Source organism: Rhinatrema bivittatum, chromosome 1 (genome assembly GCF_901001135.1).
Source record: "Rhinatrema bivittatum chromosome 1, aRhiBiv1.1, whole genome shotgun sequence".
NCBI classification, from domain to species: Eukaryota; Metazoa; Chordata; class Amphibia; order Gymnophiona; family Rhinatrematidae; genus Rhinatrema; species Rhinatrema bivittatum.
In genome coordinates, this window is record NC_042615.1 from 432,870,757 (window position 1) to 432,896,990 (window position 26,234).

Here is a 26,234-nt window from a genome sequence, read left to right on the forward strand (position 1 = left end):
AATAGTAATTAGTTAGAAATGGTAATTAATAAGAAATACACAGTTCCAGGCTGGGTACTTGTGACCCTGACTGGAACTGTCAGGGGACAGGATGCCGAGCTCGATGCAGCATGTCATTTCTAGGTTTAGTTTATTTATCTTATTTAACCGCTTATCATAATAAAATGAACGCAGTTTACAATAAATACAAATAAAAATCCATCCTAATATGTATTTTGTTATTTTATGTATGGATACATTGTGATTTCACAGCCTGTAATCCTGGTATGTATACTGTATGTTTAACAGAATGGGTTTCCTGCTGCCATTCCTGTATCCCACCAGCACTATCTCTGCAGATCCACCTTAAGGAGGCAGGAGCTCCCCAGCATGCACTCGGGAAAACAGCATGACCTCAGCAGTGGAGATAGCTTTCTCTTCCTCTAACAGAAAAGACAGAATAAAAGTAGAAACTTTCTACTTTCCCAGAACTGGAAATACCTACAAACCCCAGATCTGCAGAGGGGGAGAGGAGGGACGATCTGACATCTTTAAGAATCGGCCCAGCCACTTCCTCACCTTTTCATTTTTCTCAGCAGCTGACCAGGAACAGAAATCTCCAGCCTGAATCCGTTCCTGCAGCTGCAGAATTCAGAGGTAAAACAGAAGCAAAATGTCTGCCCTGGTTTCTAAGCAGGTAAGAAATTCTGTATCCGCACTTAAAGGAAAACTTTTCCCTGTGCAGCTCTTCCAGCCTTCCTTCCTCATTGCACAGTGCAAAGATCTTTACATATCTGGGAAGGTTGTGAGTTCTGGTTAGCCTCAGATCAGCAGAGATTATTAGCCGAGAGGAGGGGGTTAATGCAGACTTTCTCACATGAACACAGTGTTACTCTCATACAGGCTCACACAAGCATTCAAATATAGAATATAGAAATGTGATGACAGAGAAAGACCATACACTCTTATCTAGTCTGGCCATGGACACCAGTTTTACAATCCCTTCCACGCCCTCAGAGATTGTTTGTGTTTATTCCATCCTTTCTTGAATTCAGATACTGTCCTTGGCTCCACCACCTGCACAAGAAGGCTGTTCCATGCATCTAAAGAAATATATTCCTGATTCTTCCCACTTCCACTCGCATCCCATGACCCCTTGTTCTAGAGCCTCCTGTGCATGGAAACTTTGGAGGTATTTAGATTCATCTATTGTATTTCCCCTAACTTGCCTTTCCTCTAGAATATAGGTGTTTAGATTTTTTATATTACCCTATATGCTTTAAAATGAAGACCACTAAACATTTTAGTAGCCAATCTCTGGACCAACTCTGTCCTGTTTATATGCTTTGAAGGTGCGGTCTCCAGAACTGTACACAGTATTCCAAATGAGGTCTCACCAGGAACCTATACAGAGGCACTATCACCTCCCTTTTTCTGCTGACCATTCCTCTCCCTATGCATCCAAGCATCTTTCTGGCTTTCACCGTCACCTTATTCACCTGCTTGGCCACTTTAAGATCGTCTGACACAATCACCCCCAGATCCCACTCTTGACGTGTACTTAGAATTTTACCTTCTAGGCTGCAACCCAAATACATGACTGCAATTTTTAGCATTAAATCTTAGACTTTAGACCGCTAGATCCCTCCTTATGAATGCCATATCTTCATGGTAGTCTTCCCTGTTGCAAATTTTGCTATCCTCCACTAAAAGACAAACATTTCACAACAATCCTTCCATAATGTCACACATGAAATGTTAAAAGAACCAATTTGAAGACCAATCCCTGTAGCATACAGCAAATAACACTCCTCTCCTAATGATTAAGCTCCATATACCAATACCCTTTGTCACCTCTCATTCAACCAGAATCTAACCCAGTCAGTCTCATTAGGGACCATACCAAGGGTGCTAAGTTTATTTATGTGGTCTTTGCTAAACTGTGCCAAGAGCATTGCTGAAATCCAAGCACACTACACCTAGCACATGCAAACTCACATATGTGTACACATTCACATTCACAATCATGAACATACACACACACACCCCTCACACATGGATGCACACACAAACATGCACATACTTTCACATGTGTACACATACAAATATATGCACATTCTCTTTACTGTCTCTCACTTCCACACACTTCTCACGCCTGAGCCCAATCCTCTCTACTTTCTTGCCTTCAGACCCTAACTCACCAGCCTCTGTTCCTCCCATCTGTTGAGCTCTTGCTGTGCCTCCACCTCCTTCATCCATCCCACACAGACTGATTCTCTAGTCCACATGTGCTGATGACTCCACCTCCTTACAGCTGCTGAATAAACCAACACCCAAGCTTTCCAATATTTATCTGGAGAGTAGACAGTCTATAAATATAGAGGAGATTTAAGAGAACGCAGCTCTCTTCATGTTATAATATACTGGACAGCTGATCTCACTGACAGAGGCCATGTAACACAATTTATTGCACACATTATAATGAAGCTGGAGGGAGAGGGGCTGAGGGTGTCCTGTTTGCTGTTCCAGGCATCAGTCACATTCGGTGACGTCGCTGCTTATTTCTTGGAAGTGGAGTGGGGCATTCTGGGAGAAAGGCAGAAGGAGCTGTACAAGAAGGTCATCAAGGAGATTCACGGCATCCTCGTGTCACAAGGTAAATCTGCCTTTTCTATCATCTCCCTCTCAGATACATTGCAGGATGGGAGCTGCCATTTTATCAGGGCTGGAAGAATCCCAAATGCCAAGTCCTGTGGCCATCTAAAATTTAGGGCCTGGTTCCTGGTGCAAAGGCGTAGTGAGTGTATATTATATACACAATATGTAGGTAGGGAGCTCAACACATTGTATGGATGGAAGAGGGGGCCGTGGCTCAAAACATTTGCTCACCCCCGGCCTAGAGTGCCACCAATTTGGGGTCGGTGACAGTATGGTTTTTCTTTCCCGCCCGCACAGCCCGGAAATAAAGGCTTGGGTCTGTGCGAGCAGGAAGAAGGAGAGGCCATGCAGTCACGGGTAGAGTAAAGGACAGCACATCCTCTGCGCTGTGGCAGGAAGAGGAAGCATAAGCCCTGGGCCCGCGCGGTGTTGGAGCACAAGAGGAGCAACCAGTGCTCTGCTCCCCCCCCACCCCCACCCCCCGAAAAGATGTAGGGAACAGTGCGGTATCAGCCCCCACGGCCTCGAGAAGAGGAAGCTGCCCACTGGACTTCTGCTTCTGAAGGGAGGAGGAGAATATGTCTGAAGGGGAGGGGAGAGGAACCAAGCGTGTGTGTGTGTGTGTGTGAGAGAGAGAGAGCATGTCTGTGTGTGTGTGTGTGTGTGTGAGAGAGAGAGAGCATGTCTGTGTGTGTGTGTGTGTGTGTGTGTGTGAGAGAGAGAGAGAGAGAGCATGTCTGTGTGTGTGTGTGAGAGAGAGAGCATGTCTGTGTGTCTGTATGTGTGTGTGTGTGTGAGAGAGAGAGAGCATGTCTGTGTGCATATGTATGTGTGTGACAGCATGTCTGTCTGAATCTGTGTGACAGCATGCCTGTCTCTGAGGCGTGTGTGATTATGTCTGTATATGCTTGGGTACATCTCACTCATGTGAGCTGATCTGGGGACAAAGAAAGGAGAAATTGGTTTTTGCCTGCTAATTTTCATTCCTTAAGTCCTTCAGATCAGTCCAGAGTCCCTCCCTGGATTTCAGAAGACCTCTCTGTTCTGTGGGTAATTATGTCAGAGTCCTGTTCAGGTTCCTGTCTGGTGCTGGGTCTTCACTTGCTTGTTTCATATGGGTGGGTGGGGGAGGGGCACTTTGGGAGTCTTAATGTTCTTGGATATAAGTTTATTCTGAGTGACTGTAGGTGGCACACTGGCTTAAGTACCACACTACAGTGAAGCTTTTGTTCTCTGTCTCCATTTGTGGGTTGGGGAGAAAAACCCATTCATCTGGACTGATCTGTGGGACTTAAGGAAGGAAAATTAGCAGACAAGAACCAATTTTCCTTAGCCCAGCCCTGCTCTAGATGGTGTTATCTTTTAAATTTTTGTTGCGTCTGTGGATCTTTGGGCCAAGGCAGGGAAGAGCCCTGCAGGTTCCCACCCATCAGTAGGTGGATCCAGGCGAAGCAGAGAGCTGGCGGGACGTTTGCCTATACCAGCCCTCGGTCTCCTCAGGTTGAGCCTTTGGGTGCCGGGGCTGGCAGTTCTTAGGTGGGGGTCTCTGCTAATGGCAGAAGTGATGGTCCTTGCAGAGCCTGGGTCATAGGCAGGTGGGGGTTAGGCAAGTCTGAGGTCCGGGCAAAGGTCAAAGGCAGGCCGCGCTCAGGCATATCCGAGATCAGGCAATGGTCACACCAGGTATCTGTCCGAGAGGAGAGGAGGGACGGATATGTAGGGTAGGGGGGCAAGGAGACGAGCAGGTGGGCAATGAAGAAGGAGATGAAGACTGAAGAAAAGGCTGGAACCGAAGACAGGACGCTGGAGTAACATGCTCTACTCTGGAGTAGACGGACCTTTTGCTGAGGCATCGAAACAGAGCCAACAAGGGCCTTTCAGAGGCCCCGCCATCTGTCGTCAACCAGAGGCGCCACGGCTTTTCCAGCTGCAAGCCCTTTAAATCAGGCCGAGTCAGGCACACGTATGCCTAAGGGGAAGCGCCAGTGGTTGCGGTCGTCTTACCGTGTGGAGGTTGGTCAGCGTCTCACCGTGGGAAGAGGTATGAGTGTGTCGGGGACTAGCAGCCCAAACAGGAGGATGAGTGTGGTAGTCTGCAGGAGCAGCCCGCGGGCTGCCAAACACAACAGTTTTAAGACTTGGGGTTTCTTTCTCGGATGCTGCTAATAAGAAGTTAGGATTCCTCCTCTCCAGGAGGGCTCATGCTTGCAGAGAAAGTTGGCACCTGTAATGCCTCCACTTTGGAGAGTCTTGAATTGAAATGACTGCACCACAAATCCTCCCAGGTTTAATTTGTATCAAGTGGTCAGCTGCAACCACGTTTTCTCGTGCACACACACATCCAAGGATGCACACACTCCCACTGTTCCAGCAGAACAGGAAACAGATGAAACCCCAGGTGTTCTAAAACTAGAATTAAAAATGTAATGTTGCTCCTTTTATTGACAGGTTATTCAATTGTTAATCCTGATGTAATATTCAAGATTAAAAAGGAAGAAGAGAAATATTTCACTCAGCACTGTGAGTGGGAGGGAGAAGAAAACACGAAGGACCCCCCCATTAGTAAGTAAATGTTCTGGATTTAAAGAGCTTTACATTTTCAGATCACAGGAGATGAATCATTAACACTGAACCTTTGGAGACTTAAAATCCCTTTCCTAATGTAATATTAGCAGGTCCTCTGTGAATCCTTCCAGGACATGATTGTTTTCTCATCACAGGCCTTCCAGTTGTAACGTCTGTGTTCTCACTGAGCATTAAACAAGAGGAAGATCTGCCCTTCCTGGATCCTCCTGAATCAGAGGTGACTGAAGAGATTCACACTCCAGTATCAGGCAAGTATCACATTTCTCCTGGACACCTTTGGGAATTCAGCACAGAGAGAGCAAGAGGCTGTCATCCTGTCTCTGTTTCCCTACTTTGGATGGGTGCGGCTGGCTGAGGGGCACTGACAGGATTCTGGGACTGGGAGAGCTGCAGGGGATGCGGAGGGAGCAGGACCAGTGAGCAGGGATGGATTTGGACAGATGCCGACCCTGGCCACTAAAATAAAGGTTATATAAAAATTTATAAGATGAAAGCTTTTTATTGGACTAACAATTCATTTATTGACTAGCTTTCAGGAGCTAATATTCCCTTTCTTGGCTCAAAATGGAATTTATTTATGAGAAAAGGATGATGTTATCAGCAAATATAAGTGAATTATAAAGGTCATTCAGTGATAATGTGAAGGGAAAGGGCTTGTGGGGAGAGAGGTTTAAAGGGAATGAAAAGGTGACAAGCAGTATAATTTTATGGAAACCCACATCTGAGAGTCATGTCAGTTCCATAGTGTCAGATTATTTAAACTTCAAAAGCTTTGCATTCCAGGATTGTTTTAAAATTTCCTTTAATTATCCTCCGTGCCAGGACCAGCTTTTTCTGTAGCCGGGGCAGATTATTACTCCCTCCCCTCCCTAAACTTAGCAGTGGTTGCTCTGGCACAGCGCTTTCTCCTTCGGTGGCACAGGAGAACTGTTCCTCTGGTGGTGGTAGCTCCAGTAAAATGCCTCTCTCTCTTTTTTTTTTCTCTCCTATCCAGCATTGCCCTCTTTCTCTCCCCCTGCATCCCAAACTCTCTCTCCCTCGCCATTCCATGCCGTGCATCCTCCCCCCACTCACCATGGGCCCCCTCTTTCTCTCTCCCCACTACTTGTCCTGCATTCCTGTTTCTCTCCTCTGTCCACTTCTTGTCCAGCAGCTTCCCTTATCTCTCCCACTCATCTAATACCTTCGCTCCCCTCCTCCTCGCCACCTGCCCAGCAACATCCGCCTCTCCCCTACGACCTCCTCCTCGGCAGTTGCAGCTCCCTATCCTCTACTCTGCCCACCACCCCGCCCAGTATCAGTCCTTTCTTTGGCTCACCCCCTCCCATCCCCACTCCCAATCTTCTCCTTTCTTTCTCTCTCCTCCCTCCTCTGCTCCTTGGGCTGCAAAATTGTCCATCTTTCTGCAGTCTGCATAGGGTTTGTGAGCCATCACACACACCACAAGCCCTGAGGCAGTCCCACAGAAACCTATTTCCCTGTACGTACCAGGATCAGTCCAGACACCTGGGTTGTGACTCCGCACCAGCAGATGGAGACAGAGCAAAACTTGTCGGGCATCCCTACATATAGTAAGGCGCCACCCACAGCCCGTCAGTCTTTCTCTGTCTCCAGCAGATGGGGCAGGTCCACCCACAGTCTCTGGTGATCCTGGTTAGTGGTTAGCTAGTCAGGGGTTTTGGATTTGAAAAAAAAAAAAAAAGGAGAATAAGGTAATTCAATTTGTCTTCAAGCAGAAGAGGATATCGCCCAGGTCCTGGAAGCCTCCCAGGGGGGTTGGAAGGTTCTGAGGGGACCATCCCCCCCTGGTTGAGGCCGCTGCTGAGGGCTGAGAGCCCGGCCTTTCCTGGCAGCAGCGTCGGGGGTGACACCGGGGAGCCCGGTTCACTGACCCCCATTGGAGAGGAAGGATCAGGACCAGGGCCAGCATCAAGTAAAAAAAAAAAAAAAAAGTTTGTTTTGTATTTTCTTGCTGTGCCGGCTTGCCGCTCTCTCGCTCCGTGTGGTTCGCCGGGGGGGGGGGGGGGGGCTGCCGGATCGCGTGGTTCCTTCTAATTTTTTAATTTTTGATTTTATATTGGTTTCTCCGGAGTGCCCGACCGCGCGCCGCAGCAGGGCACTAATGCCGCGAGGGGCCTCATGCCGATCGTGCGGCTCGGCGTGTGCGAGAGTGTCGAGAGACGGGCTCTGTACGACCTGCGTCTCGGGGGGCGAGGGGCCGTCCGAGAGCGGTCGGGGGGTCCGGACTCGACCGCCGCGTTTGCCGCCGCGCGAAGGGCTGGATGTAGGTGGCAGTTCGGAGCCGTTCCCGCTTAGCGCGGGAACGGCGGCCATCTTGTCGACGGTTCGTGAGGCAACGAGAAAGGCCGTGGAGGAGGCTGCGTGGCCTCCCGCGCTTTCCCTGCAGCAGCGGGCCCCCGGGGGGGGATGAATCGCCAACGAGTCGACCTTCCGAAGAGGCCTCCTCGGATTCGGAGGCCTCCTTTTCTTCCGGATTCGCGAGCTTACTACAGCAGCTGCTAAAATATAAAAGAACAAAACGGAAGAGAAGATCTGGGAAGGGAGATCCCAGGAAGAAGATGGCGGGAGAGGGCCCTCAGAGGCCCGCGGGCCCGCCCAGGGAGCGCCGGTCCTTGAGGGGGATCCCCCAGGACACCGAATCGGATTCGGTCTCGTCAGCGGAGGAAGACCCGGACGGGACTCCAGAGGGCCCCGGCACTCCCGCTGACCAGGGGGCGGAGCGTCCCGGGACGGCCAAAGGAACGCCAGCAGTGGAAGGAGACGACCCCAAGGTCGTCAGATTGTTTCGGAAGGAAGAGCTGGCGCCGCTGATCCCGGCTATACTTCGGGAAGTCGGAGTAGATGCCCCCCGGTGGGATCTCGCACAGACGCCAAGATGGACCCGGTGCTGTTAGGCCTGACGGGGCCGGCGGTGGCTTTTCCATTCCACTTCTCGGCGACCGATATCCTGTTCCGTGAATGGGACACTCCGGAATTGGGCCTGAAGGTCAGTAAAGCTATGGATAAGCTGTATCCCTTACCGGAGGATGCGCTGGACATTTTGCGTTTTCCCAGGGTAGATGCTGCGGTCTCGGCAGTGACGAAATGATCCACGATTCCAGTCACAGGGGCTACGGCTCTTAAGGATATCCAGGATTGGAAGCTTGAGGCACAGCTCAAGAAAGTTTTCGAAGCTTCGGCCTTGGGAGTCCGCGCGGCTATTTGCAGTAATTTCGTGTTATGGGCCGGTTTACGCTGGGCTCAGGTCCTTCAGGCCAACGCAGGACTCTCGGGAGAAGAGGCGGCACAGGCGGACCACCTGGAGGCGGTAATCGCCTATAGTGCGGATGCCATGCATGATCTCCTGCGGACGTCGGCCAGGGCCATGGTCTCGGCTGTTTCTGCACGCCGGCTGCTTTGGCTCCGAAATTGGGCAGCGGATGGGTCCTCAAAGGCTCATCTGGGCTCCCTCCCGTTCAAAGGTAAGTTGCTGTTCGGTAAGGAGCTGGACGACTTGATGCAGTCGCTTGGTGAGAACAGGGCATTCAAGTTGCCGGAGGACAGGCACAGAAACAGGACATCTTTCCCCAGTAGGGCCCGCTTTCGGGGGCCGAGGAAGTCGCGTTCTCAGAGGTCTTCGGGTCCCTCCTACCGTGCTGGGGCGGGCTCCTCGAGAGCATCGTCGTGGACTCAGTCCTTTCGTGGGAGAAAGTTCGGCAGGCAAGACGGTCCCGCGTCAGGGTCGGGCCCAAAGGCCTCGCAATGAGATACGGATGGTCCATTCCCTGCCGTCGGTTCCGGTGGCCGTGCCAGTCGTAGGAGCCAGGCTGGGACGATTTTACGGGGAATGGACCAAGATAACGTCGGATCAGTGGGTCCTCAGCGTGATAAGACAAGGTTACGCTTTAGATTTTGCACGGGTTCCAGCGGAAAAATTTTTGGTCTCCCCCTGCGGGGGCCACAGCAAACAAGCGGCTGTCCGGGATATGCTGGGTCGATTAGAAGACCTGGGCGCGATCGTTCCTGTCCCATTGGGGCAACACCGACGGGGACGGTACTCCATCTACTTCATCGTACCAAAGAAAGAGGGTACGTTCAGACCCATTCTAGACCTGAAAGGAGTCAACAGGTGTCTTCGTGTGCCACGCTTCAAGATGGAGACAATCCGGTCGGTGATTGCGTCAGTGCGACCGGGCGAATACCTGGCGTCTCTGGACCTCACGGAGGCTTACCTTCATATCGGCATTCTGCCGAGCCATCAGCGGTTCCTGCGTTTCTGTATCCTGGGCAGGCATTATCAATTCCAGGCCCTTCCCTTTGGCCTTGCCACCGCGCCGCGGACGTTTACAAAGGTAATGGTGGTGGTGGCAGCCGTGCTTCGAAAAGAGGGATTCCTGGTACATCCCTACTTGGACGATTGGCTCATCCGGGCCAAGACGGAAGTTCAATACAGGCAAGCGGTCGACAGGGTCCTGCAGCTGTTGCGCTCACTCGGGTGGGTGGTCAATCTCTCCAAAAGTCGGTTGGTTCCCACCCAGACTCTCCATTACCTGGGGACGCTGTTCGACACACAGCAGGGCAGAGTGTTCCTGTCCCAGGAGCGGGTGTGCAAGCTTCAGGGTCAGGTACACAGGTTGTTATCCCTGCGGCACCCTCAGGTCTGCGATCATCTCATGGTCCTGGGGTCGATGGCGTCGACGTTGGCGCTGGTTCCCTGGGCTTTTGCTCATCTACGGCCATTGCAATCCGCATTGCTCTCCCGATGGCGGCCGGTGTCGGAGGAGTTTCACCTTCCGCTCTCTCTCACGGATCAGGCGAGATCCAGTCTACAGTGGTGGCTCAGCTCCGGCAATCTGACCCGCGGAGTGTCCCTGATCATGCCCGCCTGGACGGTAGTCACGACGGATGCCAGCTTATCCGGCTGGGGGGCGGTGTGCATGGACCGCTCAGTTCAGGGACAGTGGTCCAAGGCTCAGTCACAGTGGTCCATCAATTGCTTGGAGACCAGAGCGGTCTTGTTGGCGCTGCAGTCCTTTCTCCCTCTGATTCGGGGGAAATCGGTCAGAGTGTTGTCGGACAATGCGACCACGGTGGCGTACATCAACCGCCAGGGAGGAACACGGAGCAGGGCGGTCGCGGAGCAGACGAGACAACTGATGCACTGGGCGGAAAGAAATCTAAGCAACATCGCAGCGTCCCACATCGCCGGAGTAGACAATATCCAAGCGGATTTCCTCAGCCGTCATCGCTTGGACCCGGGGGAATGGGAGCTGCCGGAGATAGCCTACCATCTGATCTGCAGAAGGTGGGGACGGCCACACATGGACCTAATGGCCACTGTGCAGAACGCAAGGGCCCCGAGGTTCTTCAGTCGAAGGAGGGAAAGAGGGGCCGAAGGGGTGGATGCTCTGGTGCTCCCCTGGCCCACGGATGTTCTGCTGTATGTGTTCCCTCCTTGGCCTCTGATAGGCAAGGTCCTTCGACGAATAGAAATGCATCCAACGGACGTGATCATGGTGGCACCCGAATGGCCGCGGCGCCCGTGGTTCGCGGATCTCCTGCAGTTGGCAAGGGAGCCCCCTCTCCGGCTGCGAGGGGCGGCAGCTCTTCTCCGTCAAGGACCCGTCTGTTTGGAGGACGCGGATCACTTCTGTCTCGCGGCCTGGCTTTTGAGAGGAAACGATTAAAGAATAAGGGGTATTCAGATGCGGTGGTGGCCACCTTGCTGAGTTCTCGGAAGCGTTCCACGTCATTCGCCTACGTGAGGGTTTGGGCGGTATTTGAAGATTGGGGTAGAACGCGGGAGCTGAATCCGGTGTTGCCCTCCGTGTCTGATGTCCTCGCTTTTCTCCAGGCTAGGCTTACAAAAGGTCTATCCTGTAGTACTCTCAGGGTCCAGGTAGCAGCGCTCGGTTGCCTTAGAGGTAAGGTACAAGGTAGGTCGCTCGCGCATCATCCTGATGTTGCGCGTTTCCTTCGGGGAGCTAAGCATCTGCGGCCCCCGTTACGTCACCCTTGTCCTTCTTGGAATCTCAATTGGGTGCTTTCGGCCCTGTGTACGTCGCCTTTTGAGCCTATCAAGCGTTCGACGTTAAAGGATCTCACTCTGAAGGCGGTGTTCCTCGTGGCAATAGCGTCGGCGAGACGAGTTTCAGAATTACAGGCGTTATCTTGTCGGGAGCCATTCTTACGCTTTTCTGAGGCGGGAGTCTCTCTGAGGACGGTTCCCTCTTTTCTTCCGAAGGTGGTGTCAGCTTTTCATCTGAACCAGTCGGTTGAGCTGCCCGCTTTTCTGGAGGACGAGAGTTCCAAGTCTGATACCAGAATGTTACAAAAACTGGATGTCCGCCGAGTTTTGCTGCGTTATCTGGAAGTAACGAATCCTTTTCAGGTCTCGGACCATCTTTTTGTTTTGTGGTCGGGCCCAAAACGCGGGGGGGCAGCTTCCCGGACCACGATTGCGCGTTGGCTCAAGGAAGCCATTGCTTCAGCGTACATACTCAAAGGGAAGACTGTTCCGGTGGGTCTTCGGGCTCACTCGACTCGAGCTCAAGCCGCCTCATGGGCGGAATCTTCGCAGGTGTCGCCGCAAGAGATTTGCAGAGCGGCGACTTGGAAGTCGTTGCATACTTTCGCTAGACACTACGGTTGGATGTTCGGGGCCTGGACTCTGGGGGATTCGGAGAGAGAGTACTGCGAGCGGGACTCTATGGATCCCACCCTCAGTAATTCAGCTCTGGTACATCCCAGGTGTCTGGACTGATCCTGGTACGTACAGGGAAAGGAAAATTAGTTTCTTACCTGATAATTTTCGTTCCTGTAGTACCAAGGATCAGTCCAGGCGCCCGCCCACGTTGTCTGTGTGTGTTCTCGTTATGTTGAGGAGAGTCCGCTCGGTTGGTCTCTATTGTTTATTTACTTGTATGTTGTTGGGCCTCTGGTTCTGGGAGTTCTGATCCAGCTGGGGGTTCTTGAATCGGCCCGGTTTCGGGCGATATAGTTAGTTAGTTGGAGTTCAATTTTGTGCTTTGACATTACGTAAGACTGACGGGCTGTGGGTGGCGCCTTACTATATGTAGGGATGCCCAACAAGTTTTGCTCTGTCTCCATCTGCTGGTGCGGAGTCACAACCCAGGTGTCTGGACTGATCCTTGGTACTACAGGAACGAAAATTATCAGGTAAGAAACTAATTTTCCTTTATTGCAGTACCCTAAGAACATGAGTGGCTGGAGGTCCCCCAGGATAGGTTTAGGAACCACTTCCTTAGGCCTTCAGCCTTGCACTCTCTCCCTAATTAATTTTCACCTCCATTACCACCCCCTGAGAAACCTCAACAACCATTATGACCCCCACCACAACCCTTCCCAGAACAATCCTGTAACATGACAAAACTGGACATCATACTTTTAAATAATAAACTTTGTATGTGTATGTATGTATGTATGTACGTGTGCATGTGTGCATGTACAATATATAGATAGACAGATAGAGACTTCCAGTAATGGCAGACATCTTAGAAGTCACACTTAAGAGAGCTTCATGGGTACTTACTTAATTTAGATATGAATTCTTCTCGGGGATAACTCCGTACTTTGATATTTTCAGTAGCAGTACATATTTGCTCTCTGAAGATCAGCAGCTATTGTTATATCTTATGAAAACCAGCCATTCACTCAGAGGCAAGATTAAACAGCCAGAAGGTGTAGTGGCAACAGATCTGGAGCGGGCTTTAGCTGATTTAAAAGAAGACCATTCAGGAGATCACGAAGAGTGTTTCAGCGATCCTGGGAGATAGCTTATCCAAACTGCAGTCATCGATGGATGAAATTAAGGAGGGTATGGCGAATCACGCAGAAAAGTTGTCAGGCTTGGAAAATCGGGTAGCAGCGCAAGAGATCTCCTGCAGCCAACTTTTGATACAGTCAGCTGCGCTTCGGAAAGAAAACAAGCACTTGACAGACCTGGTGGAAGATCAAGACGGAGCAATTTGTGAATTATAAGTCTCCCGGAACAGTTAAGGATGCTGATCTCATGCAATTCGCACAGGTTTTGTTACCTGAAGCGCTGGGCCTGTCTCTTGAAACAAAATCCATAGTCATTAAGCGTGTCCACTGGGTGAGCCCAGTAAGGGAAGCTGCTGTCAAACCGAGATCTGTGATTGCTAAAGTGCTTAATTTTGCGGTCAAAGTTAGAATACTATAGAGTATTCTAAAGTAAGAAAATTGGCTGTTTTGGATTATGAAGGCCATAAATTGCTCCTATTTAATGATTTTTCTCTGAAAGGGACTACAGCGCGTCAACATCTTTCCCCTATTTGTTCCAAGCTGCATCGACGTGGTGTGAAGTTTTCATTAGTGTTTCCTGCCACTCTCAAGCAGACCGATGCAATATCAGCGCACGTTAAACAGACAGTCATGATTGAGCACCCACTCTCTTAACGCGCGCCGATGCACCTCTCCTGGGCACTCGATTTAGTATTTAAATCGGCTACAGTGGTAAAAAGGAGGTGCTAGGGAAAATTTTGTGACCCTAGCACCTCAGCATCAGGCACCCAGGAGAGGTGGCCGTTAGCAGGTTAGGAAAACGGATGCTCAATTTTACGAGTGTCTGTTTTCCTAACCTGTGCACACCATGGATTAGGAAAATGGTCGTTTGTTAATTGAGCATCCGTTTCCCTAACCTTACTGCTGGTGACATTTTTTTTTTATTCTTATTATTTTTTTTTTCGGGTCTCCTTTTTTCACTTCCTCCAACTTAATGTTGCCATGATATTAAGTAGGAGGAACTTCAGAAAAGCAGTATTTTCTGCTTTTCTGTAAACGTTTTGGGCTTCTTAAGAATTAACACCTGATCCAGAGCAGTCGTTAATTCTTGAGAGTAAAAATGTGCACATCTGGCGCACTTTTTTTTTTTTTTTACATCAAAGGATAATAGCTAATAGCCTCGTCAACATGAAGTTACATGTGGTAAGCTCTGTTAACTTGGCGTTGGTTTGGGCACACTAATCCCCTTATTGAATGAGGGGTTTTGGACACACGTTCAAAATGTGCGTAAAGCTATGCGCTCACCTGAGCGCACTATATTGCATCGGCATAAAGGTCTTTACTGCCAACAAGTCTCTTGTTCTAACGACTAAGCAGCAAGCACAAAAATATCTTGAATTGTTGCAGTATGCACAGGAGTTCTACCATTGGTTATGAACTACCACCGTGAGGTTGAAATGGACTTTATTTTTGAGACATAAACAAGTGAAATGTTCACTAGTATATTGCGCAATACATTATTTCTCTATTTTGTGTTTCGGATTATTCCCTTCATTATAATCTCACTTTGTTACTCGTGATGCATTTCCAATTCTGACACGGCGTATTTTGGACTTTGCTTTTGTGATTGATGTTTCCAAACACCAGAAGGCATTGCTACTCGCTTTATAATGATGCTTTTGTTTTTGGAGGAGAAGGCTGCATCTTGTTTTTATTTTTATTATTCTCTTTTGTTTTTCTTTTTAAACGATATTTAGATAAACTATAACAAATCCAGGACAATGCTCTGGATTTTATTCTTTCAATATCGTTTTCGATGAACATATGTTGAAAGTGCAGACGGCTGCTCAAGAGCATGAGCCCCTGTGCTGTGTCGCGATCTGGTAAACTACAGACCAGTTAGCCTGACTTCAGCGCCAGGAAAAATAGTGGAAAGTGTTCTAAAGATCAAATCACAGAATGTTGCGATTCTGCCCTGTTTGGATGTATCTCACCTCTTTTTTCTCTTCTCTGTCACTTCTCAGCATGGCAGGAGCCGTGCTGCTACAACATTTCCTGCGGCCTCGGGCCACCAAAGCTATCTTCTCGTGGCTGGAGCCGCGCTGTGTCACCCTCTCCTCGTAGCGGGAGCCACGCTGCTGTTCTCTATGCAGCTCGGGGGCTACCGACGTACTTCCCACATGGTTGGAGCCGTGTCACAGCAGTCGCAGCGCTCCGGGGCCATCCCTGCCTAGCTGAGGCACGGCGGGCCTTGCCGCCATGCCCCCATGTCCCCATGCCCCCCTGCGGCCAGGAGGCTGCCAACATGTCTCACACGCGGCGGGAGCCGCGTTACTTCTTCCAGCGTGGCCTGGAGGCCGCTGACATTACCGCTGCTGTCTGCAGCAGGAAGACAGCGCTGCCCAGGTCTTTAAACGGCCAGGGGGGCGTCACCAGCACTCCCGTGCAAGCCGGAGGCCACCGATCTCACCTCAAGCCCTCCGTGGGGAAAGGGTCATCAGCCCCGGTCTTTCCTGTGATGTGGAGCCACCTATGATTCACCTTCAGTGGCTGGAAAGGCTGCCTTCCAGCATCGGGCCTACTTGGGGCCTGCTCCTCCTCCTGCACTCAGCGTCACAGCAGGGCCACTGGTGGTGGAAGAGAAGGGATTCTTGTTCAAAAAGGCACTTTTCCAGCTTCGCGTACAATTTGTGTTCTCTAAGACGCTGTAATACTTGGATGACGTGCTGGCGGTGATTGGATAGGGTATCTGAAAATATCAGTATGTCATCCAGGTATACGACCACACATCGGTACAAGAGGTCGCGTAGGATTTCATTCATTGTGTTCTGGAACACTGCGGGGGCATTGCAGAGCCCGAACGGCATTACTAAATATTCATAGTGGCCGTCTCGGGTATTGAAGGCCATCTTCCACTCATTGCCTTCTTTGATGTGGATCAAGTTGTAAGCTCTCCGGAGGTCAAGCTTGGAGAAGATCTGTGCTCCTTGCAAACGGTCGAAGAGTTTCGAGATGAGGGGTAGCCGGGTATCAGTCCTTGACCGTTATGGCATTCAGGCCCCTATAATCAATGCACGGACGCAGACTCCCGTCCTTCTTGGCGACGAAGAAGAACCCCACTCCTGCGGGGGACTGGGATTTCCTCTCTCCAGATTCTCCTCAATATATTCCCTCATGGCCTGCGTCTCGGCCGGAGAAAGGGCATAGGTGCGTCCTTGAGGAGGCTCTGTCCCTGGGAGAAGATTGATGGCGCAATCGAAGGATCGATGTGGTGGCAGTGTTTCGGCCTTTTGTTTAGAGAAAACGTCCGCGTATGAGGCATAAGGAGCGGGTAGACCTGGGAGACTGGTGGAGGCTATGGAACAGGATGCTGACACCATGGAGTGGAGGCAATTGCCGTGGCAATTCGGCCCCCAAAGGGCCAGCTGCAGTGTCTTCCAATCAAACTGGGGCTCATGATCCTGGAGCCACGGAAGTCCTAGGACAATCGGATGGATGGAGTATTCCAGGACGTAGAACGAGATTTGTTTCTGGTGCAGGACCCCAGCCCTGAGCTGGACAGGAATCGTAGTGTGTGTCACCTGTTCTGGGAGGGGCTTCCCCTGGATCAAAGAGATGACCATGGGAACAGAAAGGCGGACTTGCGGGATCTTTAAGTGTTCCACCAGGCCTTTCATTATAAAATTGCCGCCAGCGCCGGAGTCCACCAGAGCTAAAGTGTGGAATTCTCCTTCTGTCGTGGTTAATGATATTGGCAATGTTAGTGGAAGTGCAGGTGTGGTACAGCCCAGGAAGAGACCTCCTCCAGGTCCTAGGCCCGAGAGTTTCCTGGTCATTCTGGACAGGCGGCTACTCGGTGGCCCGCCGTGCCGCAATAAAAGCAGAGTCCCTCCTTCGTGCGCCACCGCCGATCCTGCGGAGATACTTTCCCGCGACCCAACTCCATGGGTTCATCGGCGGGTGCCTGAGGAGCTTCAGGGGCACTCTTGGACGGGGGAGAGGACCTCCTTGCTGGTTTAGTCACCGGGATGCGAAACCTCATGCGACGGTCTACACGATTAGCCAACTCAATCATGCCGTTGAGATCGTCGGGGAGTTCCCTCGCCGCCAACTCATTTTGAAGGCGCGAGGCTAGGCCCTCCAGGAAGATCCCGTGCAGGCAATCCTCTCTCCAATTCAGCTCCGTGGCCAGGGTGCGGAATTCTGTGGCGTGCCCTGCCGCAACCGGAGCAACTCGGAGACCACAGTGGATTTGCGACGGGTTCGTCAAACATCTGCCGAAATGCCGACAGGAACCGGGTCAGGTCTCCAAAGACCGGATCACTCCTTTCCCATAGGTAAGAGGCCCAGATCAGGGGCTTTCCATCGAGCAGGGACATGATGTAACTGGTCTTGACTAGGTCACTGGGAAACTGCGCCGGCAGTAAGGAAAAGCGAACCTGGCACTGGCTGAGAAATCCTCGACACAACTTTACGTCTCCGGTGTATCGAGAGGGCGCCGGGAGTTGTGTGGGAGTAACTTGCCTCTGGTCAACTCTGGAGGCCTGGACGGAGTGGGGTTGAGTAGGGCGACCACCTTGCGCCCCAGGCGGAGACAGCAGCGCAGGATTCATAGGCCCTAGTGCTTCCAGTTGTTGGGTCAGGCCCTGTACCGCAGAGACCAGGGCATCGAGGGTCTGTTGTTCTTTCAGATGCTGGGCCATCCCAGGAATGGCCTGGCGGGCAGATACCTCCGCCGGGTCCATGGACTTGGCAATCTGTAATGCTCAGGCTTGTGGACCCTTGGGCCGACGGGAGGATGGGTTACCCTGGGGATAGGCCCAAGGGTTCTCTCGGGTGGCAAGGTAGGAACCGAAGATGACTGGTGGACCCTCGATACTGGGGACAGGCGAGACGCTGGGAGTGAATGTAGAGTCGTGGCGTAGAGGAGAAGATGAGTCTTCACCGCTAGAGATCCGCGGTCCCCCTGGGAGGAGCCCATAGGGACCCGGACCGCTGGGGCTTAGGTGGACCTTTGAGAGATCAAGCAGGTACCGCATGGTGCAAGGGCCGACTGGAGCTTCACCCTTGGAAGCCCGAGGTCCCCCCGGGAGGAGCCCGTAGGGACCCTGGCCGCTGGGACTTAGGTGGGCCCTTGGAGGCGAGGATCAGAGGGAAGTGCGAAGTCGAGAGCCAGAGGAATGTCGCTCACCAGTCCGGGGTCAAGCACCAGAGGATCACCACTTGCCAGTCCGAAGTCAATACCAGGAATCACCGCTGTCCAGTCTGAAGTCAAAACCAGGAATCACCGCTAGCCGAGCTGAAGTCAGGAACCAGGAATCAAGACGAACTGGTACAAGGGATCAAGACGCTGGAACTCACTGAAGCAAGCAGACTAGACAAAGCTCACAGGAGACGTTGCCAAGTCAAGGAATGGTCAGAGGAAGTCTCCCTTTATACTTCCTATGACTCCGTGGATAGGAATCAGCTGAATCCGCTTAAAGGGATGAGGTCCCTTTAAATCCGATTAAGTGGCGCGGCCTCGCGCCTAGGGATGGCGGTGGCCATCTTGGATCCGGGCCGCAGAAGAGAGCAGTGGCGGCCGCGAGGGAGGAGCAGGAGCGGCTTCGATCCCGGCGGTCAGCCCGGGGACTCGCGCAGAGGTGCCGGGCCCAGCGCGGGGTGGTCAGCCCCGCCGTGGTTGGATGGCGAGATAGGGGACCGCGTCCGTGGACGGCCACAGGCACGGAACACAACAGTGTCATGGGCGGAAGTTAGGTTGCTATCTCCTGTCAACATTTGCCAAGCTGCGACGTGGTCCTCCTTATACACATTTTCCAGGTATTATCATCTGGATGTGCAGGCCCGAGAGGATGCAGCCTTTGCACATGCAGTTTTGACAGGATTGTGGGCAGCTTCCCGCCCTATTAGGGAGTAGCTTGGGTACATTCCACTTGTTCTGGATTCATCTGACTGGACGCTAAGAAATGAGAAATTACTACTTATCCAATAATTTCCTTTTCTTTAGGACAGTCAGATGAATCCAGCTTCCCTCCCTTGGCTGCCGAATGCTTGCACTATGGTCCTTTGTGTGACTGTGTGTTACAGGGATTACTGGTAAATGTTAGTCCAGTCACTAGACTAGTGTTAATACATTTCTTGTCCAAGCTCAGTGTTTCCTGTTGGCTGAGTAAGGACATGGTTTTCTGTTTTTAATCAAGTTTTTTGCTAGTCTGTCCACTGTTGGCTTTTGAAAAGAATACTGGCAGGCTGATGTCACTGCAGGGATATATATATTGTGATCTCAGTTTGCTCCATCTCCATCTGCTGGTAAAGGTGCATAACCCACTTGTTCTGGATTCATCTGACTGTCCTAAAGAAAAGGAAATATCAGGTAAGTTTAATGATATATTGTAACCGAACCTTTGACGGCACCTGTTAGAATGTACTATAGTACACTTTTACCTACATTAAATATGTGCCTACATGTAAACCGTTGTCATGGTATTTAGCTTAGCAACAGTAAAGAAAAGTTTTAAAATAAATAAAGTAGTAATTTCTCATTTTGGGAGAACCTTTATTTTTGGAAGATATATCCTGTGCGGTACCCCTTTCTAAGGGACATCTTAAGTTAAAGCTGTTATCTAATAGCTTTATTGTTAGCTAAACTGGTTACATTGCAATTTTGAATACAAGATATTGTACCACCCCCACAGATCTAGTTTTCTCGTATGCTTGAATGGAAAATATTGAAGACCTGGACTCAAAGCTTCCTCATAAACTTCTAAGTCAGGTGCAGATAATTGATTGTACTTGGGTTTGGATGTCTCTGAATAACTGGACTTTGTGTTGAGAATGTTTGGATGTCTATCTGTCTGGTATTAGTGTTCCTTCTCAGAAGGGTAATAGAATAAATTGAAGCAACAATCAATTTTTTATTGTTTGTTTTATTGAATGTTTAATACTATTTTCTGTTTATTGTACTGTTGCATTACATAAATAAATTTTAAAAATATAGAGAGATATAAATATATATATATATATTTACACACACACATATAATATAGATATGTGTCAGAAATCATGCAATAGTGTCTGATGAATTTGTAATCTGTGATTTTTGGAGACAGACTGAAAAAAACATAAATTCCAAGAAATACCTAAATTTATCAATTGGGTGAAGGTAATCTCTGAAATGGCTGGCTGGGCTGAACTGAAATTTTCTCTGTTGGGTTTGTGGACCCTTGGCCCAGGACGAGAGTTGGTGCTACCACTAAGGGGTGGTCCCCAGTGGTCCTTGTCACTGGTAGGCGGAGCAGGTGAGGACAACCCAGCTGGAGCTTCACCTATACCAGTCCTCGTTCCCCTCAGGTTGAGCCCTTGGATACCAGGGTCGGCAGGTCTTAGGTGCAGGTCGCCTCGATGAGGACTGGTGCAGCGGCAGGCAGGGACGAAGTCAGGAGTACGAGTCGTGGCTGGCAACGAAGGTGCAAAACGAGGATCCAATCCAAAGGTCCGGGGCAGGAAGCAGACGAGCGAGACGAGATACTAGGCCAGGGTTCAAGGTGGGCAGCGGTCAAGCAGAGTCGAGGAAGCAAGCCGAAGTCAGAACCAGGAGATCAAGCCAAGGAAGGGAACGCAGGAACTTGAGAACGAGGAGAGGCACAGAAACAGGAACACAGGAGCGGCAGGAACACAGGAACTGGAACCACCGGAACAGGGATCAGGAGCAGAATCAGGAGCAGAGGTCAGGAACTGAAGTGATCAGGATCAGCAACTATTTATTTATTTATTTATTTATTTATTTAAAATCTTTTCTATACCGTTGCTAAGTTATATACCATCGCAACGGTTTACATGTAAACACATAAATTAATGTAGGTGAGGGCGTACAGTAGTACATTCTAACAGGTGTCGCTAAAGGTTTGGTTACAATATATCATTAAGGACAATCAATTGTTTAGTGGAGTAGGTCATGACCAAATGTACTAGTAAGGTACTGTTCATGGGTAAAATTCACTATTCGTAGTGTTACAATTATGTTTATAGCACTCTGAGGAGATGGACCTATTGCCAAGGCGAAGAACTGAGAAGTGAGACAGGGTTTAAATACCCCTCAATCCTGATGTCATCCATTGGGGCCGGACCGAGGTTTCCCGCTACGGCCCCTTTAAGAGGCCAGCTGAGCCGCATGTGCCTAGAGAGAGGCCTGCTGGAGGAGGATCGGCGGCGTCCAGGGCCACATGGGAGCCATGCCGGCGGCTGACTCTGAGTCGGAGCGCGCCATTTCTAAAGCGCTACATGACTTGTAGTGCTGTACAAACATACAAAAAAAACCAGTCCCTGATCAGCAGAGCTTACAATCTAATAAGACATACATACAAGAATGAGACTTGGGGTATTTCATAAAGCAGGACAATAGTTAAAAGGAAAAGAAAGTTAGTTAACAAGACTAAAAGCAGGCAATCAGATTTAAAAGCAATCTCAAAAAGGTGGGTCTTTAAACTGTTTATTTAGAATTGTGCAAGTGTATACAGTAAAGGATCAATAAAACAAAATATTGTAACATACAGACAGTGTGACCATCCGCCAATACATACAGCAAGTATGAACCAGAGTACATAAATATTACATCCCTTTTACCCAGCCATGACATCCTGAGTTCTCCAATCCCAATAAGTTTTCCAGACCATATCACAGTGATCCATTTTATCATTTAGCATACTAGTCAGTTTCTCAAGGTCAGCAATCTCCGCTACCTTCGTTTTCCAACACTCTACCACTGGTGATTGTTATCAGAATTGTACTATAGTAAGGCGAGCTGCGTGCAATAGGTAGTCAACCAACTTATGACGTCCACGCATATCAGATCTATTGGGCCACCAATCTATTAACCCCAGGGCGGGAGTCAAAAATAATCGCGGATGACAAATATGTTCAACATGGGTCTGAATCTCTGCCCAAAACGATTGGACCTGGCTGCACTACCACCACATATGCATGTACGTTCCATTGCAACCACAACCTCTCCAACATTCTTTTCCCACAGCACTGAATTGGGCTAAATGCATAGGAGTGTAATATAGTTGGTGTAATAATTTAAATAATAATTCTTGACTCTTCCCACATATAGTTATCTTGCCAGATCTTTTCCAAATTATTTTCCAATCTCTACTCTCCCAGGTCACTCCCAATTCAGTGTTCCAAGTCTGAATCAGACCATTCAATATCTCATGCACTCCAGACCCAGCCCGTATTGAAACATATATGACAGATATTAAATGCCTCGCCCGCAGTTTACAACATATCACACCCGCTACCTCATTACACTCCTCCTGAATTGCTCTGACCTCTAGTTTCTTTAACAATATCTTTACATTACTGCATATATAAATATCTGGAGGAGGGGCGATATTTGAAACTCCTCCACCAAGTCTGTAAAAGATTTTAGCTGCTTATCTTCCACCAATTGACCCAGGTATTTTAAACCTCTTGTATCCCATTCAGTCATATCAGGAGAGAATGTACACTGTGAAAGCTGTGGGTAATCCCATAGTGGAATCATATATGAGTGAGAGCGCGTGGGCAGTTTTATAAGGCGTTGAACTAGCCTCCAAACCTGTAAAGTATGTGCCACAATGTTATTATCTCGTAGAGCAGACCTGAGGGTATTCGAGATGGGGGGCATATACAGGAGAGATGCCAGACTGCACCCTCTTGCAGCCTGCTTTCTAAATTTAACCATGCTGGTGAAGGGTCAACCCCTCCCCATTTCCGTAAGCAGAACAGACGGCAGGCCTAGGAAATACCACTTAAATTCCGGTAGGGCCAGTCCTCCCATATTCCTATGTTTAATTAATTCCGAATACTTTAACCGAGGTGGTTTCCCCTGCCAGAGGAAACTCACTAGGGCATAAGAACATGCCATACTGGGTCAGACCAAGGGTCCATCAAGCCCAGCATCCTGTTTCCAACAGTGGCCAATCCAGTCCATAAGAACCTGGCAAGTACCCAAAAACTAAGTCTATTCCATGTTACCGTTGCTAGTAATAGCAGTGGTTATTATCTAAGTGAACTTAATTAATAGCAGGTAATGGACTTCTCATCCAAGAATTTATCCAATCCTTTTTTAAAACACAGCTATACTAACTGCACTAACCACATCCTCTGGCAACAAATTCCAGAGTTTAATTGTGCGTTGCGTGAAAAAGAACTTTCTCCGATTAGTTTTAAATGTGCCACATGCTAACTTCATGGAGTGCCCCCCTAGTCTTTCTATTATCCGAAAGAGTAAAAAAACGATTCACAGCTACCCGTTCTAGACCTCTCATGATTTTAAACACCTCTATCATATCCCCCCTCAGCCATCTCTTCTCCAAGTTGAAAAGTCATAACCTCTTTAGTCTTTCCTCATAGGGGAGCTGTTCCATTCCCTTTATCATTTTGGTAGCCCTTCTCTGTACCTTCTCCATCGCAATTATATCTTTTTTGAGATGCTGCGACCAAAATTGTACACAATATTCAAGGTGCGGTCTCACCATGGAGCGATATAGAGGCATTATGACATTTTCTGTTTTATTCACCATTCCCATTCTAATAATTCCCAACATTCTGTTTGCTTTTTTGACTGCCACAGCACACTGAACCGACGATTTCAATGTGTTATCCAATATGACGCCTAGATCTCTTTCTTGGGTAGTAGCACCTAATATGGAACCTAACATTGTGTAACTATAGCATGGGTTATTTTTCCCTATATGCATCACCTTGCACTTGTCCACATTAAATTTCATCTGCCATTTAGATGCCCAATTTTCCAGCTTCACAAGGTCTTCCTGCAATTTATCACAATCTGCTTGTGATTTAACTACTCTGAACAATTTTGTATCATCTGCAAATTTGATTACCTCATTCGTCGTATTTCTTTCCAGATCATTTATAAATATATATATTTTTTTTATTTTATTTTGTTTTGTTTTATGTAAACCGACCTGATTTGATATTTGTATCGAGAACATCGGTATATAAAAATGCTAAATAAATAAATAAATAAATATTGAAAAGCAAGGGTCCCAGTACAGATCCCTGAGGCACTCCACTGCCTACTCCCTTCCACTGAGAAAATTGTCCATTTAATCCTACTCTCTGTTTCCTGTCTTTTAGCCAGTTTGTAATCCACGAAAGGACATCGCCACCTATTATATGACTTTTTACTTTTCCTAGAAGCCTCTCATGAGGAACTTTGTCAAATGCCTTCTGAAAATCCAAGTACACTACATCTACCGGTTCACCTTTATCCACATGTTTATTAACTCCTTCAAAAAAGTGAAGCAGATTTGTGAGGCTAGACTTGCCTTGGGTAAAGCCATGCTGACTTTTTGTTCCATTAAACCATGTCTTTCTATATGTTCTGTGATTTTGATGTTTAGAACACTTTCCACTATTTTTCCAGGCACTGAACTCAAGCTAACCGGTCTGTAATTTCCCGGATCTCCCCTGGAGCCCTTTTTAAATATGAGGGTTACATTAGCTATCCTCCAGTCTTCAGGTACAATGGATGATTTTAATGATAGGTTACAAATTTTTACTAATAGGTCTGAAATTTCATTGTTTAGTTCCTTCAGAACTCTGGGGTGTACACCATCCGGTCCAGGTGATTTACTACTCTTCAGTTTATCAGTCAGGTCCACCACATCTTCTAGGTTCACTGTGATTTGGTTCAGTCCATTTGAATCATTACCCATGAAAACCTTCTCCAGTACGGGTACCTCCCCAACATCCTCTTCAGTAAACACCGAAGTAAAGAAATCCATTTAATCTTTCTGCGATGGACGTATCTTCTCTAAGTGCCCCTTTAATCCCTCGATCATCTAACGGTCCAACTGACTCCCTCACAGGCTTTCTGTTTCGGATATATTTTAAAATGTTTTTACTGTGAGTTTTTGCCTCTATGGCCAACTTCTTTTCAAATTCTCTCTTAGCTTGTCTTGGCAAGTTAAATGTAAGACATTGATAACGTTTATGCATTTTCCTATTTTCATCTGTTGGATCCTTCTTCCAATTTTTGAATGAAGATCTTTTGGCTAAAATAGCTTCTTTCACCTCCCCTTTTAACCATGCCGGTAATCGTTTTGCCTGCTTTCCACCTTTCTTAATGTGTGGAATACATCTGGATTGTGCTTCTAGGATGGTATTTTTTAACAATGACCACGACTCTTGCACAATTTTTACTTTTGTACCTGCTCCTTTCAGTTTTTTTTCTAACTATTTTTCTCATTTCATCAAAGTTTCCCTTTTGAAAGTTTAGCATGAGAGCTGTGGATTTGCTTACTGTCCCCCTTCCAGTCGTTAATTCAAATTTGATCATATTATAATCACTATTGCCAAGCGGCCCCACCACCGTTACCTCTCTCACCAAATCTTGTGCTCCACTGAGAATTAGATCTAAAATTGCTCCCTCTCTCGTCGGTTCATGAACCAATTGCTCCATAAATCATTTATTCCATCCAGGAACTTTATCTCTGTAGCGTGTCCTGATGATACATTTATCAGTCAATATTGGGGTAATTGAAGTCTCCCATTATTACCGCACTACCAATTTGGGTAGCTTCCCTAATTTCTCTTAGCATTTCACTGTCATTCTCACCATCTTGACCAGGTGGACGATAGTATACTCCTAACACTATAGTCTTCCCCGACACACAAGAGATTTCTACCCATAAAGATTCAATTGTGCATTTAGTCTCATGTAGGATGTTTATTCTGTTGGACTCTATGCCATCCCGGACATAAAGCACCACACTGCCTCCCGGGTGCTCCTCTCTGTCATTGCAATATAATTTGTACCCCGTTATAGCACTGTCCCATTGGTTGTCCTCCTTCCACCATGTCTCTGAGATGGCAATTAAGTCTATGTCATCATTCACTGCTATACATTCTAATTCTCCCATCTTACTTCTTAGACTTCTGGCATTAGCATACAAACATTTCAAAGTTTGTTTTTTGTTTGTATTTTCATTCTGCTTTTTAATTGATAGGGATAAGTTAGAATTTTTTTAGCTCAGGTGAGTTTTTAGTTACAGGCACTTGGACTACTTTTCTAATTATTGGATGCCCTAATTCTAATGCATCATTAGTATCCTTTGAAGATACCTCTCTCCGAACCATGTGCTGCTGAGCGACTGTCGGCTTTCCCCTTTGTTCTAGTTTAAAAGCTGCTCTATCTCCTTTTTAAAGGTTAGCGCCAGCAGTCTGGTTCCACCCTGGTT

At 48.5% G+C, this 26,234-nt stretch overlaps 1 protein-coding gene across 2 annotated transcripts in view; it reads left to right on the plus strand.

Moving 5' to 3' along the window:
• Window positions 1-209: 209 nt before the first annotated feature.
• LOC115092963 (zinc finger protein 567-like) overlaps window positions 210-26,234 on the plus strand; it is a 1,005,854-nt gene continuing 979,829 nt past the window's right edge. The window contains exons 1-5 of one of the 2 annotated variants that reach the window (XM_029604491.1): window positions 210-676; window positions 1,035-1,171; window positions 2,509-2,635; window positions 5,086-5,199; window positions 5,358-5,471. In XM_029604491.1, coding sequence (XP_029460351.1) covers window positions 1,157-1,171; window positions 2,509-2,635; window positions 5,086-5,199; window positions 5,358-5,471 — 370 coding nt within the window. In that variant the 5' untranslated portion in view covers window positions 210-676; window positions 1,035-1,156. The remainder of the gene's footprint in view (window positions 677-1,034; window positions 1,172-2,508; window positions 2,636-5,085; window positions 5,200-5,357; window positions 5,472-26,234) is intronic. The other variant, XM_029604483.1, reaches the window with a different exon arrangement.